The 16335-nt window shown below is 34.0% G+C and overlaps 1 protein-coding gene across 1 annotated transcript in view; it reads right to left on the reverse strand.

Moving 5' to 3' along the window:
* The window catches only part of LOC129003151 (neprilysin-1-like), an 89660-nt gene that overhangs the window by 50202 nt on the left and 23123 nt on the right, over nucleotides 1-16335 (reverse strand). Inside the window, exon 2 of the mRNA XM_054431406.1 lies at nucleotides 6455-6664. Within this exon, the coding sequence (XP_054287381.1) occupies nucleotides 6455-6661 (207 nt within the window). The 5' untranslated portion in view covers nucleotides 6662-6664. The remainder of the gene's footprint in view (nucleotides 1-6454; nucleotides 6665-16335) is intronic.

Consider the following 16335-nt stretch of genomic DNA (forward strand, 5'->3'; position numbering starts at 1 on the left):
GGAATATCGTACATAAATTGTTTGTATACATAAGACTCTTGTAGTGAATGTACTCTTTGATGAAAAGACAAAATAAAGATGAAAACTACTTTATGCAAAGAAGAGAAAGTAATTGTGAAGGGTAGCTACAAACAATTAGATTTTAGTGAGCAATGAAAGTTGCTATAATTATTGGGATTGTTTTGGGTAAGTTTATAGATATGCATTGTGTTTACAGGAATTAATCATAGTGGGGATGTCATTTACATCGAGACATATCGATTTAGTTAAAGTGATAAAATGAAGACCATAATAGTGGTGGATAAAGATTGTATTTGTTGAGCAATCGATATGAGAAGGAGTTTCTTGTTAAACAATAACCTGGAAAACCAATACAACATAATGCACTGTCATCCCTCATTGGTATTGTAACTTACAAGCTCTGTTGTTCTTTACTCATTTTCAAAAACATATAAATTATAAAATAAGCCATTTTGTTGTTTATTTTACTCTTATGTATTGTAAGTTTATATATTGAAATAAATGGTTAAATAAATGTAAGTTGAAAAATGAGCCTTATTTTGTCACTAGTTTATTTACATTGATTTGAATCACATTTTTGAGCTAACAGATGATTAAATTATTAATTGCATAGCATTTGATACAACATTTACATTATTAACTGGAAACTATAGATCTATATTATTGTATGAACATTATTTATGTATTTCATATATGTAAAAGCAATGAGACCATGCTAAATTACCGAATTCAGTAACAAAGGAAGTTGATATTGTGCTATATACCTGAGGGTGTAAATATAGAGGTGGGTATTTCCATAGAGACCTAATGATGAATCAGAATGTGAAAGTTCTGTGGTAGAAATATCAAGTAAGCAAGAGTGATCATCAGAGGTAACATGGTCATCAAGGAATTCATAGAGAGAGGTCAGTCAGGTTGAACTAGTAAATTGCAATGATTCATCCAATATAGAAACAATAGATACAAATAACCAGAACCAATCACTGAATATTGTAGTTAGTTTTCCTATCTTACTGTTAAAATATGAAACTCATTTTAATATGAGTTGGTGAGTTCATGCCCGGTAATATGAATGTAATAATGGTTCTAAATGTATTTATCTTATTTTATGGTAGATTTCATTGTGTGTGTTTACTCTATGGTAAAATTCTTTGAGATCATTTAATATTTAACACACTTAGATTAGTGAATAAATCATCAAAGTGCGATATAAATATGCTGGGTGAAACGTATTAAAACTGGCTTCCAGTTTATCTATTAAAGGATTGTCAAACGTCTCGGTTTTGCTAACTATGACCTGGTGTCCCGAAAAGGTAAGATGACAATACATAAAGTTTGGACTATTGACTGTGAAGTGAATTATGCATACTTCGTCATACAAATTTTACACTATAGTATTTTTACAAGTTCTGACTGTGACTGTGATGTGAATTTGTGTGTATTTTATCACATAAATTTCACACTATTTTCATACATTTCACACCACTATTATGATGTGTTGTGCCTGCATGGGTGTGTTGAGCCATGAATATCATAGACCACCAAGCTATAAGGACGTATGCTAGAACTGATCTAACCTCTGCCAAACCCTGAATACGAGCCTGAAGGCACAAAACTTCGGACCAAGGATCAATTGTAAATAGACAAACCTGCATGATAGGATATAGAACACTGAAAAATGCAAATGTTAGAAACTTTAGTCTTTTACTTATTTACCCTTATCTTCCTCTGTTTTGGAGGAAACTGCCTTACAACCAACATTATGAAGATTGCATTAATACTCATGATCTTGGTCATTATAAAATTGATTAAACATAAATCTGTATTTGCCATTATTCATAGACCTTTCCTTGTCTATTATGAAAAAGCCATCCAACACTGGTGGTAAAGACTTTTATATTGATGAAATGAAAAGTCATTATTAATATGATTGTTAAATATAAGGTTTAAAATTTATATTGCCTTGTTTGGATAATATTAGAAAATGTACGTTATCGTGTAAATGTTTGCGTACTTTCTAAGTAAAAGCAGTTAATATTTTTATGTTGACCCATTGAGAGAAATTGTATACTATTTGTACTATAAAAGGTCTATTTATGCATATCAGTCCAGTAAAAGTTCTGTTACAATCCAGTCATAGGTCAGTCTCAATTGCATCCATAGTTTCTCAGTCAACCTGTCAGTCATTTGGTTACAGTCTGTTTTCTAACTCTTCATTAACCGATGTTATATAACATTTTTTATTTGAAACACAATATTCTATAAAATTTTCATTGGCCAGTTTTTGTTGATTGTTATAAACAGTACTTGATATACAAACACATACGTTGTCATCAGTCAGGCGTCCAAGCAATTAAAAATATCGTTGAGAAGAAATCGGTTGTTGTATTTAACAACATAAAGGTCGATTCACAAACGGTATGTAATAGTTTAATCACGTCACAGTGTATACAGCAACTGACTGTGATTGTGATGTGAATTTGATTAGTTGTGTGAAATGTGTGAAAATAGTGTGACATTTTGAAATTGCTTCCAGTTTATACGTTGTCATCAAGCAGGCGTTTGAAAAATCCAAAAATATCGTTGAGAAGAAACCAGCTGTTGTATTTGACGACATAAAAATCAATTCACACATAACACGTCACAGTTCAATCACATCAGTTACGACACAGTGTATACAACAACTGACTGTGACTGTGATTTGAATTTGTGTGTACTTCGTCACACAAATTTTACACAAATTTCACACATATTTCACACATTTCACACAACTATCATGATACTTTGCATAAAGTAGTTTTCATCTTTATTTTGTCTTTTCATCAAAGAGTACATTCACTACAAGAGTCTTATGTATACAAACAATTTATGTACGATATTCCAAGTAAAGGTTGTTCCAGCCTAGAAGTATAAAACACAGTCGGGGCCTTTAGAGTTTGCATTTTCATCTATTTTTTTATTACAGTATGAGGCTCTGGCTGGATATATCATCATGATTGTAGAAAGTCAATGCTCCCTACTTCTACTTTGCCCACCTAAACTACCAACTGGGATTGTGTGTTGTGCCAAACACATATTAATCAGCACAAAGTACAATAACACATAATAGTTCAATGGATCTATGCTGATATTGGTGATAGGGGTTGAGCTAATAACCACCCAAACTTCTGATCAAAGAGGCATCGCATCCGACATTAACTTTAAGTCCTAAACTGAAGATTACAATTTACTTATGTTCAGAGGCAAAGTGGATACCATTAAGCATCTTAGAAATGAGCTGGTCACAACTAAAAAGAGAAACTAGTCTTTGCACCACACATAAACTGTACACAATTCACCACTTGGGACGAGAAGCAAGCCTGCAATAATACTGTGGAGTAGGACTGAGTTTAAATAATGATTCCAAGTTCTCACGTAAGGTAAAATATAATTTCGGCACGAAATATTTGCCTAATTCCTCGGTAATACATGTTTCAAGACACAAATAGTTGAGTAAAAAACATATTTTTTTTCAATTTTCAAAAATCTTTAGTCCATACTAGGAAAACTCCAATATTTTACCAGAGGTCCCAAGACTACATGTCTCTTGCCATTTAAGGCGATTCCAGCAACACGTTATATTTATAAATATTTCAAACCAACTGGTGCAAATCTCACATGATACAGACATTAATGGGGATTGGAAATATTTTTGGAGATGGACATTTGCATAGAAATGTATAGAGAGTAAGCACGATTTTTAAAAAGTGGCTTAAAATCTCCCCATGTTATTCTCATAGGTAAAACACCAAAAACACCTCTTTGTCCTATTCTATCTATTGGCTTGAGATACAGAAAAAACAGTAAATAAACATTTAGGCACACTACATTGGTTTCAACTTTTGATAAAAAACAATAAAAATAAAATACTATTTTAACATTATTTTAAATGAGTACAAGTAAATCAAACAGTTATCATGAAAATGTTATAAGTCTATACTTAATTCCATTATTTTAAAAGTCCATTATTAAATGTTCTAAATTTGTGATTTTATCACCAGACGTCCCTATAACTCAAAAGAATTATATTATTTTATATGAGTACAAATAAATCAAACCGTTTTCATTTGTATGCCAATGCATTGTAATATAATATCAGCATTAGTAAATAAAGGTCTGCTTTATTGTTTATTTATATCTCAAAAAGGCTTGATATACAACAAAACGGCTAAAATTCCAGCCTACATGACCTTCTACATAATAATACAGCATAAAAAGTTTAAACATTTAAAACCATTTACCAGTTTCTTTTGTATGTAAATGTGTTATAATATAATTTCAGCAATAGCAATGGTTTCAAACTCCAGGTGTTGCCAGCACGGCACTGTCGGAGGCATGACGATGTTCAAAGTGATGCGCCTCCTATCACTTACATGTTTGTCTAGCTTCTAATAAAAATATTTATAACATGAAATTTATATATTAAAATTCTACATGAACTACTGTTTAATACAATATAAATATAATTTAATTTGTGCTAGTGTATAATTATTAATTATGGAAAATATAAAAAGGTTACTTTGAGTAAACATGAAAAAGTGAGTAAGCGAGGATTTTTTTTATTTTTCGGTCAGAGAAAAACTGCCAGTGGGAAAAGTATAGATGACTAGATATTCCTCAATTTTTGTTTCAAACATTTTTTCATAAGACTTTTAGTTTGTCATCGCTGGGGATCAGAAGTATGCCTATAGGTCGGGAGCGCGCCCGAGTTCGCGTGCCGAGAGCCGGGTCTTTAAAAAAAGTGGTCAAAAAAAGCTCTTCATTTCCAGACATGTTTTTCAGTATTAATAACATTTTTTTACCAAAAAAGTGCCCCCATATAGCCTCTAAAACGCCAAAAATGGGGTAAAACCATCATATTATACCTATTTGGGGTATTTTTTTCGCCAAAAAATTTAAAAGTCCTGAGTCCAAAAACGCCGAAAGTGGGGTCATATTCTGGTATTACCTCTACTAAAAGGATAAACACATAAACAACATAAGATGAAAAAACTACTATAAATCTATTAAACACCCGAAATTAGATTCTCCCGCATATTGATTCTAAAGTTGAAACAGGCTATTTGTAATGTTCACCTATAGCATTACGGAGAACCAAGACCAATAAATAACGTTAGCTATCAAAGCCCGTTGTCAATGGAAAGCTTTAGTCGTTACTAGCTAGACCAATCGCCTCGGACTTTCTGCTTTATTTTTCGGACACTTTTATTTCTTGGAAGACAGTAATTGGAAAGACAACAATGGTCTAACCAACATTTATTTCTTTTCATGTTTATCACAATGTTTTCGATAAAAACTTACTTCAGTTTTCATTTTTCACCGCAATAAGGAGGTCTACAATAAAAAATGATACTTTTGAAAATCTTCTATCAGATCATTGTTGCGGTTTTTAATAAGAAATCATACCATTCTACCATTCATATTGATACCATTCTAATGTGACTCGTTTCGACACAGGCTTAAGTTAAACAACCGTTGACAAAGAATAAGGGTAGAAAATATACTTTCGGTCCGTTGATGAACTATATAAAGAAAATGTTTATTTATTATAGTTTAACATTGTTCACCACAACAACGCCGGCCACGTATAACACCCCACTAACCAACATTGTTGGAGACTTCTAATCTTCAATGTTTTCTTTATGAAAGTAGAGTTTTATGAATCATGCAGTCACATGATATTGTGTAAATATCATATTGTGTAAATGCAATATCATAATGCAACAGCAAAACAATAGGCTTGTTTTAAGATCATTTCGGAAAACAAAATGTCGAAGACTAAACAAACTATGCGGAACGTGCCCTATCTTCGCGGCCTTGTTTTCAACGCATTTCATGCTTAATTGTCGAAATCCTTTATCATACACCAAAGAGTCTAATCAAGGCAGATAAGCTATGACTAGGCTACCTAGAAACTGCGACACAAAAAAATCAAAACGCTGCTAATCTAAATGTTTTTCAAAATTGCATTAATTACCAGTTGTTAGAGAGCAAACCATCAATGCAAACGATCAAAAATGGAAGGAATGAATACTTGTTATACCACGGTCCGTTCACAACATTTAGGCGGTTCGAGGGGAAGTTCTCCCACCATTTCTTTCTGCTTAATGCATTTTCCAGCTGATTAATGGTTTTACAAATCTCAGCTGTTGAGCTATGTTTTAGTGGTAGGACCAAGACGTGGGTGGGATAGTTTTCTTTCCCTAAACCCATCTAAATTTTGTGAAAGAAATATAATGTACTTCAATTATCTCGACCACGCAATGTCCGGATTGAAATACACGATTTAATCATGAAAAGTACACTAGTAGTATTATTGTAACTTTGTGGTATTCTGCCCAACCTTTTCTCAATATTACCATAGATATACGTACTATAGTCATATTATTCTCACCTGGTGGTAGCCGGACGACACGGAGCCGCGCATGGGTGAGGTCGCAGCGTTGAAGCTGAGGGGGTTCTCTCGTATCCTGAGCTCCGTGTCCTGGCCATGCTTCTGGGGCTCCAGGTAGCCGTTGTGGCCGTCGTGGCGGTCTCGGTGGTTCGGAACCACGATGGTAGGGTGCGCCGTTGTCGTCAACGGCTCTGCCTCACAACTCATCTCCTGAAACAGAAGATCTGGGTTAGGTTTGGGAAATAGTGTGTTTAATTTGTGTGTAGTTTTGAATTATCTAGAGGAGGTTAAGGAGTCACTAGACTAAATCAAGGTAAAGCAACTATTTAGTTGTGTTTGTGTATCGTCCGTCCAACAATAAAGCAAAGCATTACTTCGAAAGGCATTACTCCGAATAGAACAACTCCAAAAGGCACAACTCCAAAAGGCACAAATCCAAAGGCACAGCTCCAAAAGGCACAACGCCAAAAGGCATAACCCCGAAAGGCATAACCCCGAAAGGCACAACCCAGAAAGGCATAACTCCGAAGACGCAACTCTTGAAATATGGGACTCAAGCACTGCAATGAAAGAATTTTGAAGGTCGGACGTAATCCAGAAACGTATTTTAAATTGTGTGTCGAAGCAGGGCTATTCGTAGTTATGCATTTCGGTGTAATACCAGTATCTCGAACAATATAGGTTCAGTATTTAGGGATTAGAAACGGCTGGTTAAGTGCTTTTAGTGTCGGATGCCTTCATGTATACCTTCTTGGAGACTTAAAACATCACCATCATCAATATATTCTAGTAATAATGCCGTGACTTTATGTTAAGACCACATGAAAACGAGGATAGGCCTCTAATGCGAAGATAAGTGAGAAGTGAATGTCTTATAACGCACTGTAAATTTCGTAAAAATTTGAATCATTAGATCACGTGATTTGTTGACAAAGGTATTGGACAATAATGAAGATCCAACCCACAAGTCAATCATGAATTCACGATATTTTGTAACCGTTTAAAACGCTCTCGTCTTGTTAACGTATAAATTTCGTCTCCTACAAATTGTGGAATGATTGAAACAGTATAAACCTGTAGTCGTACTGGAAGGATGAGTGGGAAATTTCAACCTGAAGATTACTTGGTTGATCCAAAAGGGCAAAAGAGGATCACTTCTGAACCCAGTTTCAATAAGTCGTTCGGATAAATTGCGTATTTATTAATTTAAAATTTGTCATTCAAGTAATTAACACACATCAGTAAAGGTAGCTCTTCAATTCAGAGAACGTTCATGCCTAATATAACTACTCTTTTATGTTATCGAGATGTGCCCAAATTTAATATGAGATAAAAACGACTTAGTTGGTTTTATCATTTAGCCAATATTTTAATGGGACGCAATAAATTGGTGTAAATAATGCACAGTCTTGCACCAGTAAATAATGAATAATTTAGTAATTAATCCGCTACGCTATGTTCAAACCATTTTCGTATCAACCAATAAGCATGATAAACTTTCTTTCCAATTAAATTTCGTTAAAATGTAGGCTATAACAATTTAGGTAGACAACAATACCTGTTTGGTTGATACTGTTATCATAAAAAATTTGATATTGAGAAGGCTTTATAGTTGAGCAAGAAACCTTTGTGAGATAAAAACGGCTCATGAATAAAATATCGACGATTCACTTCAAACGATACCGCGTGGCAGTAACTTCTTTGAAAATGGGATTGTTCACGCGAAACTAACTTTTACTTTTGAAAACAGATTTTTCAACACGAACCAAGTAACCGCGTGAATACACTGCATGTAACACAAAACTGATCAGATAAACTAGTACGGTGCAATTATTATTACTAGTGGCCGTCCAGTGGTCGAAAACTCGACCAAAACATGTAACGTATTGAATATTGGATACTGAGGTAGACTTCCCATCTATATGGACCAGCTGTCACCATTTTTCAATTTTTTTTTTATTTATTTAAAAACACGTAGTTGTGTGAGCCATTCACAGAAAGTGTCTTAAATTTTATTTTATACCTTATTTTTTGTTGCTGACAAAATTGATGGGTCATAACAGTTCCTATATCTCATTCAAACAGTTTGACTTGGTAAAAACCCTCGTGTATTGGACAGAAATTTAGTCATTTAGATCAGCGCAATCAGTTGGTGGCTCACATCAACTACGACGAATTTAATAAAAAAAACTGGTGACAACTTTAACATGGGGATGGAATGTAAAGGTTCAGGCTTCTCTATTTTCACCCCATGTAAATAAAATATGTGATTTCTTCCATTTGTTTTGATTTTCTGTTTATATTTTGTTGTTATTTTGTCACCAGCATGGCAACCCATAAAGCCCATGTTAAATTTTTGAAATTCATTTTTTGTGCTTATATTTGAGCCTATTTAAATTTTTAAAGGGATTCTGCACTTCTACAGGAAAATATCTTTCTAAAGGTATGCTTAGATTTTCCCCGCAATGCACACGAGCTGAGAAAAAAGGTTTTAAAGAAACATACTTGCCTATTAATATATAGATTTTTAAGTTCCCATACGATTCAGGATTGTTTAGTATTTTTGCGTCAGTAAGGGAGGGAGTTTAAGTAGGAAAACTACAAAAGAAATTACAACCGATGTAAAAGTAGACTTTCAATAAGTTTTTCTTAAGTCTCGTTGTAGATATTATCAGGAAAAAATCTTTGTACATGTGATTTAAAGTGAAATTTAAGTTGGGATTTTTAAGAAAGTACTCATGAAAAAGTTTCCAAAAGAACGACCAGACCGAACTTTGCATACAGTACACTGTGTAATTTAATTGCTAGTCCTAGGATCTAGGGGATTTTAGGTTACGCATCTTATGTAAAATCTATTCTTTTGCAAATAAACATTTTGTCCACAAAATTGCCATGGAAAAGATTGAACAAATGGCTTCATCCTATTTTCTTTTACGAGGGTCCCGTATGTAGAGATTGAGGCCTTTACTGTTTTGGGACTGTCGCTATACTTTATGCTCCGAGCCCTTTCCTCTCCAAGGTCACTGTCGATGGCCTGAGTTAAACCACAGATTGAATATATGTGAAACCATTTTTTTAAATAGGGGAATAATCTGAAATCTTGGAGGAAATATTTGAGTAAAAATCTAATTTGACGAAAGGAAATTCGCTTATTCTGCAGTTTTTAAACGGCAGGTGTATTTCTTTATCGTTGGACTTTATATAAATTTTTGGTCAAAAAAATAATAATAACTGCTTTTACAGCAGCAAATTTCTAAGGTGGAATTTACCGAAATTTGTTTTTTGCGTATTTTACATATAGGTAATAAGCTATGATCCAGGCCTACCTAAGTCTCGTGGTAAGACATAGATCCGGGGGCGTTTTATTTCAGTAATTTGATAATAAAAGGTTAAATACCTGTAGTACTATCACGGACAAGTACTACAGGTTACCTAACCCCTAACCTACCTAATTTTAATTTACCTAACCTTTTATTAGTAAATTACGTGATTCAGAGGCTAAACATGTTAGTAGTTTGATGTCACCAGGGCCAAAAAAACCTGATTAATTCATATAATTACGCACGTGAACACGATAACTCAAGTTTGGTTTGATTTTGGTGAAATTTGGCATGAATGTGTGGGGAATATGTTATTTATTACAAACTTAAACGAGTTCGCAAGCCAGCAAGATCATGTATCTAAATGGTTTAGATTTTTTTCAAACTTGGGTTTTCAAATTGTTACCCTTAACACATAGAAATGCTTTATTTTAATCACATTCATCGTGTAAAGCTACAAAATCGCATATTAAAGGTTGTTATACAACTAAAGATTATAAAAAGATTACACTTAAAATTCCCATGGAATTATTTTTATGGAGAAAACTTTAACTAATGCAGTTTGCTTATTATTTATGAATATATTTTGATCAGGTTTTGGAAATGTATTTCTTTCATCCTATACTATTACAATTTTATGAAAAAGACGTTCCCTTTCTCGTAGCAGCAAACCTAAGTACTCGTTAAATATAATTTTTTTACATTGGGAACATATGTGAGGTTTTATTGAATTTTGTTGTACAGATCCAATCAGACAAAATGAAATCAACTCAATCTGCAGGTTATCTTCGGCGGGGGTTTTGTCAGAAAATTTACTACAGCCTTTGACTTTACTTGACTATTCAATCCCTATGTTATAATGGTTGCTAGGGTGTGGTGAATCAAAATGGTCGTACTGTGCAACCGACAGAGCGGGCAGATGTATCACTTGATCACTTGTTTTTAAATTTAGTACCTAGGTTTGCTGCTACGGGGAAGGCAACCCCTACTGGATCCCTGGCAGTGACTGAGCTCGCCAGCACTAGTTGCGTTCTGCTATTAGGCGTCGGGTGATGCTAAGAAACCCACATGGTGCATGCGTCATAGCGCACTTTCGCTGTGACAACAATGTTATACCCTGAATGTATTAATTATAACCACGAATACTAGTTCTAGTATTCGTGATTTTAACTATTGATTCACGACAATAATGTTCATCGGGTGATATTTTGACTCACAGAACTAATTGTATAAAAGATCGAAAGTATTTAAGTTAGTAATCAATTAATTTCAAATACCGGGGGACCGAGTTATGGACTTGATATAGTCTATTTCAATAATAGCAATCTAAAGGGAACCCACGTTTTATTTACAACTAATTTGGGCTTTTATTAGACGAGTTTCAGTGGAATTTAAATTTATTATGTTGTGGTAGATATATATCGATGGGAGGAGGTTAAAAGTGTATTATTTAACCAATTTAACCAATTTGGTTCTTAATTTTAATAGTATAGGATTAAGTAAATCAATTTACCAAATTTGATTAAAATCTATATAAACAAGCAACTGACGACACTGTTGTATTATTATGCTCTATTAAAATGCCTTATTACTTCGTTGGGATTTTTACGTAACTTTAAATCCTAACAACGCTTTCGATATGCAAAATGATTTGTACTATTCTAATTTAATCGATGGTTTGGTTTAGAGTAATAACATGGACATATCATCTTATGGTCTCCTAGGAATAGGAAACTCAGTCAAAAATTCTTACCACTGCGATTCACACAGTGATCAGTTGATTTAATTTGCCAATAACACTCTTGTAAATGCGTGATTTAAAGCTTGATTTATTGAAAATAATTTCGTAAATTCCTTGCGAGAACTAACTCTTCTTCTGTTACGAAATCATCGCGTTGTCGTTTTTCTTTGCGTGATATAATGTATATCATCTTGTCTAGATTAATTTCAATCAAAATATGCCACACCAATAACTACTTTAACTCGAAATTTGTATTTAAAAAATAATTTAACTTACTTTGTTTCGACGATTAGATGCGCGCTATCTGTGGGCGGATATTTCAACTAGGTGTACTACAATGGTACTACGTTTACGACGTGACCTTGAGGTTCAGCAAGTGTCCACTAGAGTACTCAAGACAAGTTGTGACCTTTAAGTCACTCGTTTTCGTAATCGTAATCATATCGATATAGACCAATCGGTTGTCAAGCCTATGTTGTATTTGCGATAGATAAAAAACGCACACCAAAAAGACTGATGAAAATAAACAAAAAATATTTAACGTTAATTAATATTAATACTAACTTGGTGTGCCTTCCATAATAATTAAATTATCATATCCTATAGGGTACTCTAATACGAGCAAAGTCTGTTTGTCCGTCTGTCTGTCAGTAATACATATCTCGAAATCCAGTGTAATGATTTTGACTAAATTTTAGAATCAGGAACTTATAGCCTTTAAAACGTGATTGACAACATCCACTACTTTAGAAAAATTCGTACTTCGCTACTCAACTCATTTGAAAATTTAAAAATCAACATTGGCCTTATGGGCTGTCAAGTACAAGAGCTTTGCTCGCTCCGCTCAATAAAAGCCAATATTAGTTGTAAAAAATGTTAGTTTCTATACACTGGTACAGTAGTACACTAGTACACTGGCGTCAACTGAATGTTTCACTCTCATTAAATGGTAGATTGCACCATTTTTATGCACTCTTTTTTTGTTTACATAATTTGTACAGCTTTTTTCATAGTTAATTTAAATTCCACTGAAACTCTTAAATAATAAAAGCCAAAATAATTGGTAAAAAACGTGAGTTTCTTTTATATTGCTTTTAAAATTGAAATTAACTATACCACTCAGGTACTATATCTATATATAAACAAGCAAATCACAAAACTGTTTTATTATTATAAGAATAACATGGTAATTTTAAATGTACTTCGTTAGGTAGGATTTTCTCGTAGCTGTAAATTCTAATTCCTAATCCTAACAACCCTCTGAACTGCAAAATTATTTGTTTTTAAGCTCTACCAAACCTAACCATATCGATGGGTTGGTTTTATTAATAAATAACATTAACTTGCTGATGGTCTCCTAGGATTAGGAAACTCAACTCAGTCAAAAATTCTTACCACTGCGATTCACACAGTGATCAGTTGAATCCTTCATCCATTGCTGCATGTAAATGCGTGATTTAAAGCTCGATTTATTGAAAGTAATTGCGTAAATTCCTAGCGAGAACTAACTCTTCTTTTGTTACGAAATCATCGCATTGTCGTTTTTCTTGGCGTAATATAATGTATATCATCTTGTCTAGATTAATTTCAATCAAAATATGCCACACCAATAACAACTTTAACTCGAAATTGGTATTTAAAGAGTAATTTAACAAATTTAACTTACTTCGTTTCGACGATTACGTGCGCGCCATCTGTGGGCGGATATTTCAACTAGGTGTACTGCAATGGTACTACGTTTACGACGTGACCTTGAGGTTCGGCAAGTGTCCACCAGAGTACTCAAGACATGTGACACTAAAGTCACTGTTTAGTGTTTTTCGTAATCATAATCATATCGGATCGATCAGCCGGTTGTCAGGCCTTTGTGTATCTGCTATCGGTTATAACACGCACCAAAGAGACTGATGAAAATAAACACAAAATAGTTAATTAATACTACCTACCACACATAACACAGCCATAATCCGATTTTAATAGGCTAAAGCAGCAACGCGCATTGAAAGTTGATTAACGTATTTTAACGTGTTGTCTCTGTCTGTCAGTCACAGTATACATCACAGCATCAGATCATTCTCACGTTGTTTAGTGGAGTTTCTCTTAATACCTGTCCCAAAGTTTTGAAAGTCTAAGGATTCATTTGTCAAAATAGGTTGGATAACTTTTGTAGCTGCAAGATTTGGATAACAATTTTCATTTTATCTTTTTTAACAGCGAATATTATTTGAGTCTCCTGAATCATAAAAATAAACTTGACCGTAACAACTCGATCGTTGAATACATCGTTGAATGGATTGCAGTGTTATCGTATGTTTCTGTTTGCCGTTAAACGCTATAATCCAAATAATTTAACTCGCTTATTAACACATTTTAGATGGGGAGACAATAATACAGTAACTAACAGCACTTGGGCAGTAAATTTTATTAATCTGTTATGTCGTAAACATTTATAAATATAGGTTACTGTTAAAGCTTTTCAACCCCAAAAAGGTTCCAGATTATAAAGATTTAAAATATCTTTATAACGGCTACATCAATAAGGACACATGTCACTTTATATTTTCATGCTGATATCTTTGTGTCTCAACTTTGCATTAATACTATAAAGGAATTCAATTGGGGAGGGCCTTTCCATATTTGGGGGAGGGTGAGGTCCTAGGAGGCGGGGCTTCGCCTCCATGGATGGAATGAGACTCCTGACGCAGGTACAGCTGAGGATTAAAAGGGTTAATTTGGGACCGTGGGCGAACTGGGACTAATTAGGTTACGGGCGAAATAAAACTCGGGTGGAATAGGACTACACGAGGATTTTCTCGTAGCTGTAAATGCTAATTCCTAATCCTAACAACCCTCCGATATTCAAAATTATTTGTTTTTTTAAGCTCTATCTAACCTAACCGTATCGATGGGTTGGTTTTATTAATAAATAACATGAATATAGCTTGCTTATGGTCTCCTAGGATTAGGAAACTCAGTCAAAAATTCTTACCACTGCGATTCACACAGTGATCAGTGTATTGTATTACTATGATCAGTTGGATGAAGTTTCACGTGAAAATACGTGATTAAAAGCTCGATTTATTGAAAATAATTGCATAAATTCCTAGCGAGAACTAACTCTTCTTTTGTTACGAAATCATCGCATTGTCGTATTTCTTTGCGTAATATAATGTATATCATCTTGTCTAGATTAATTTAAATCAAAATATGCCACATTAATAACTACTTTAACTCGAAATTGGTATTTAAAGAATAATTTAACTTACTTTGTTTCGACGATTAGATGCGCGCTATCTGTGGGCGGATATTTCAACTAGGTGTACTACAATGGTACTACGTTTACGACGTGACCTTGAGGTTCAGCAAGTGTCCACTAGAGTACTCAAGACAAGTTGTGACCTTTAAGTCACTCGTTTTCGTAATCGTAATCATATCGATATAGACCAATCGGTTGTCAAGCCTATGTTGTATTTGCGATAGAGGATTTTCTCGTAGCTGTAAATGCTAATTCCTAATCCTAACAACCCTCCGATATTCAAAATTATTTGTGTTTTTAAGCTCTATCTAACCTAACCGTATCGATGGGTTGGTTTTATTAATAAATAACATGAATATAGCTTGCTTATGGTCTCCTAGGATTAGGAAACTCAGTCAAAAATTCTTACCACTGCGATTCACACAGTGATCAGTGTATTGTATTACTATGATCAGTTGGATGAAGTTTCACGTGAAAATACGTGATTAAAAGCTCGATTTATTGAAAATAATTGCATAAATTCCTTGCGAGAACTAACTCTTCTTCTGTTACGAAATCATCGCGTTGTCGTTTTTCTTTGCGTGATATAATGTATATCATCTTGTCTAGATTAATTTCAATCAAAATATGCCACACCAATAACTACTTTAACTCGAAATTTGTATTTAAAAAATAATTTAACTTACTTTGTTTCGACGATTAGATGCGCGCCACCTGTGGGTGGATATTTATACTACGTGTACTACAATGGTACTACGTTTACGACACGACCTTGAGGTTCAGCAAGTGTCCACCAGAGTACTCAAGCACAACTCAAGACATGTGACACTAAAGTCACTGTTTCCGTAATCGTAATCATATCAATCAAGTAGATATAATATACGGGTTTAAAGTCACTTGGGGCACGTTTTCCCATAAGAAATAACATGGGATCATTTTTTGGCCACTAAAACCAAAAATCCTGATCTTTTGCCTAAATATCCCTATAAAATTGTCAAACCTTATTTCTTACTTATTCCCCATAAATATATTCGATATTAAGCTAAAAAAGCTATTTCTTACATTTATTGACCCTTACAAGTGTAAATGTAGAGTAGAGGCAATATGATGGTTTAACATCACTTTAGGCACGTTTTCCCCATAAGAATAACATGGTGAGCTTTTTTTGACCACTTTTTTAAAAATCCAGCTCTCGGCCTATACAAGCCTATATAAATGTTCAATACCATTGTACAACACTATTACTATTTCAAATCCATATCCATTCACATGTATATTCTCAAAATCATCAACTTGACAGTGCGAGGTTTGTACGCGAACTCGGGCGCGCTCCCGGCTCATGGCGCGCTCCCTTGGACATCCTTAGTGGAAATCCATGAATTCTGGCTACTTGGGAACCCAAGCCATTTGACATATAATAAATCACCATTTCTCCTAATAACCTTTTCTATCAAATACATGTCTTTATATTTGGTCTTTAACAATTCCTCTGTATAGAAGCCTCCCCTGATTATATTACCATTTTCATCTTTCAAGATATAAGTCACAGGCTTTGTATTCTTAA

This window comes from Macrosteles quadrilineatus, unplaced genomic scaffold (assembly GCF_028750875.1).
Source record: "Macrosteles quadrilineatus isolate MER2022 unplaced genomic scaffold, UCM_ALF_1.0 Scaffold_9__3_contigs__length_116548681, whole genome shotgun sequence".
Lineage (NCBI taxonomy): Eukaryota > Metazoa > Arthropoda > Insecta > Hemiptera > Cicadellidae > Macrosteles > Macrosteles quadrilineatus.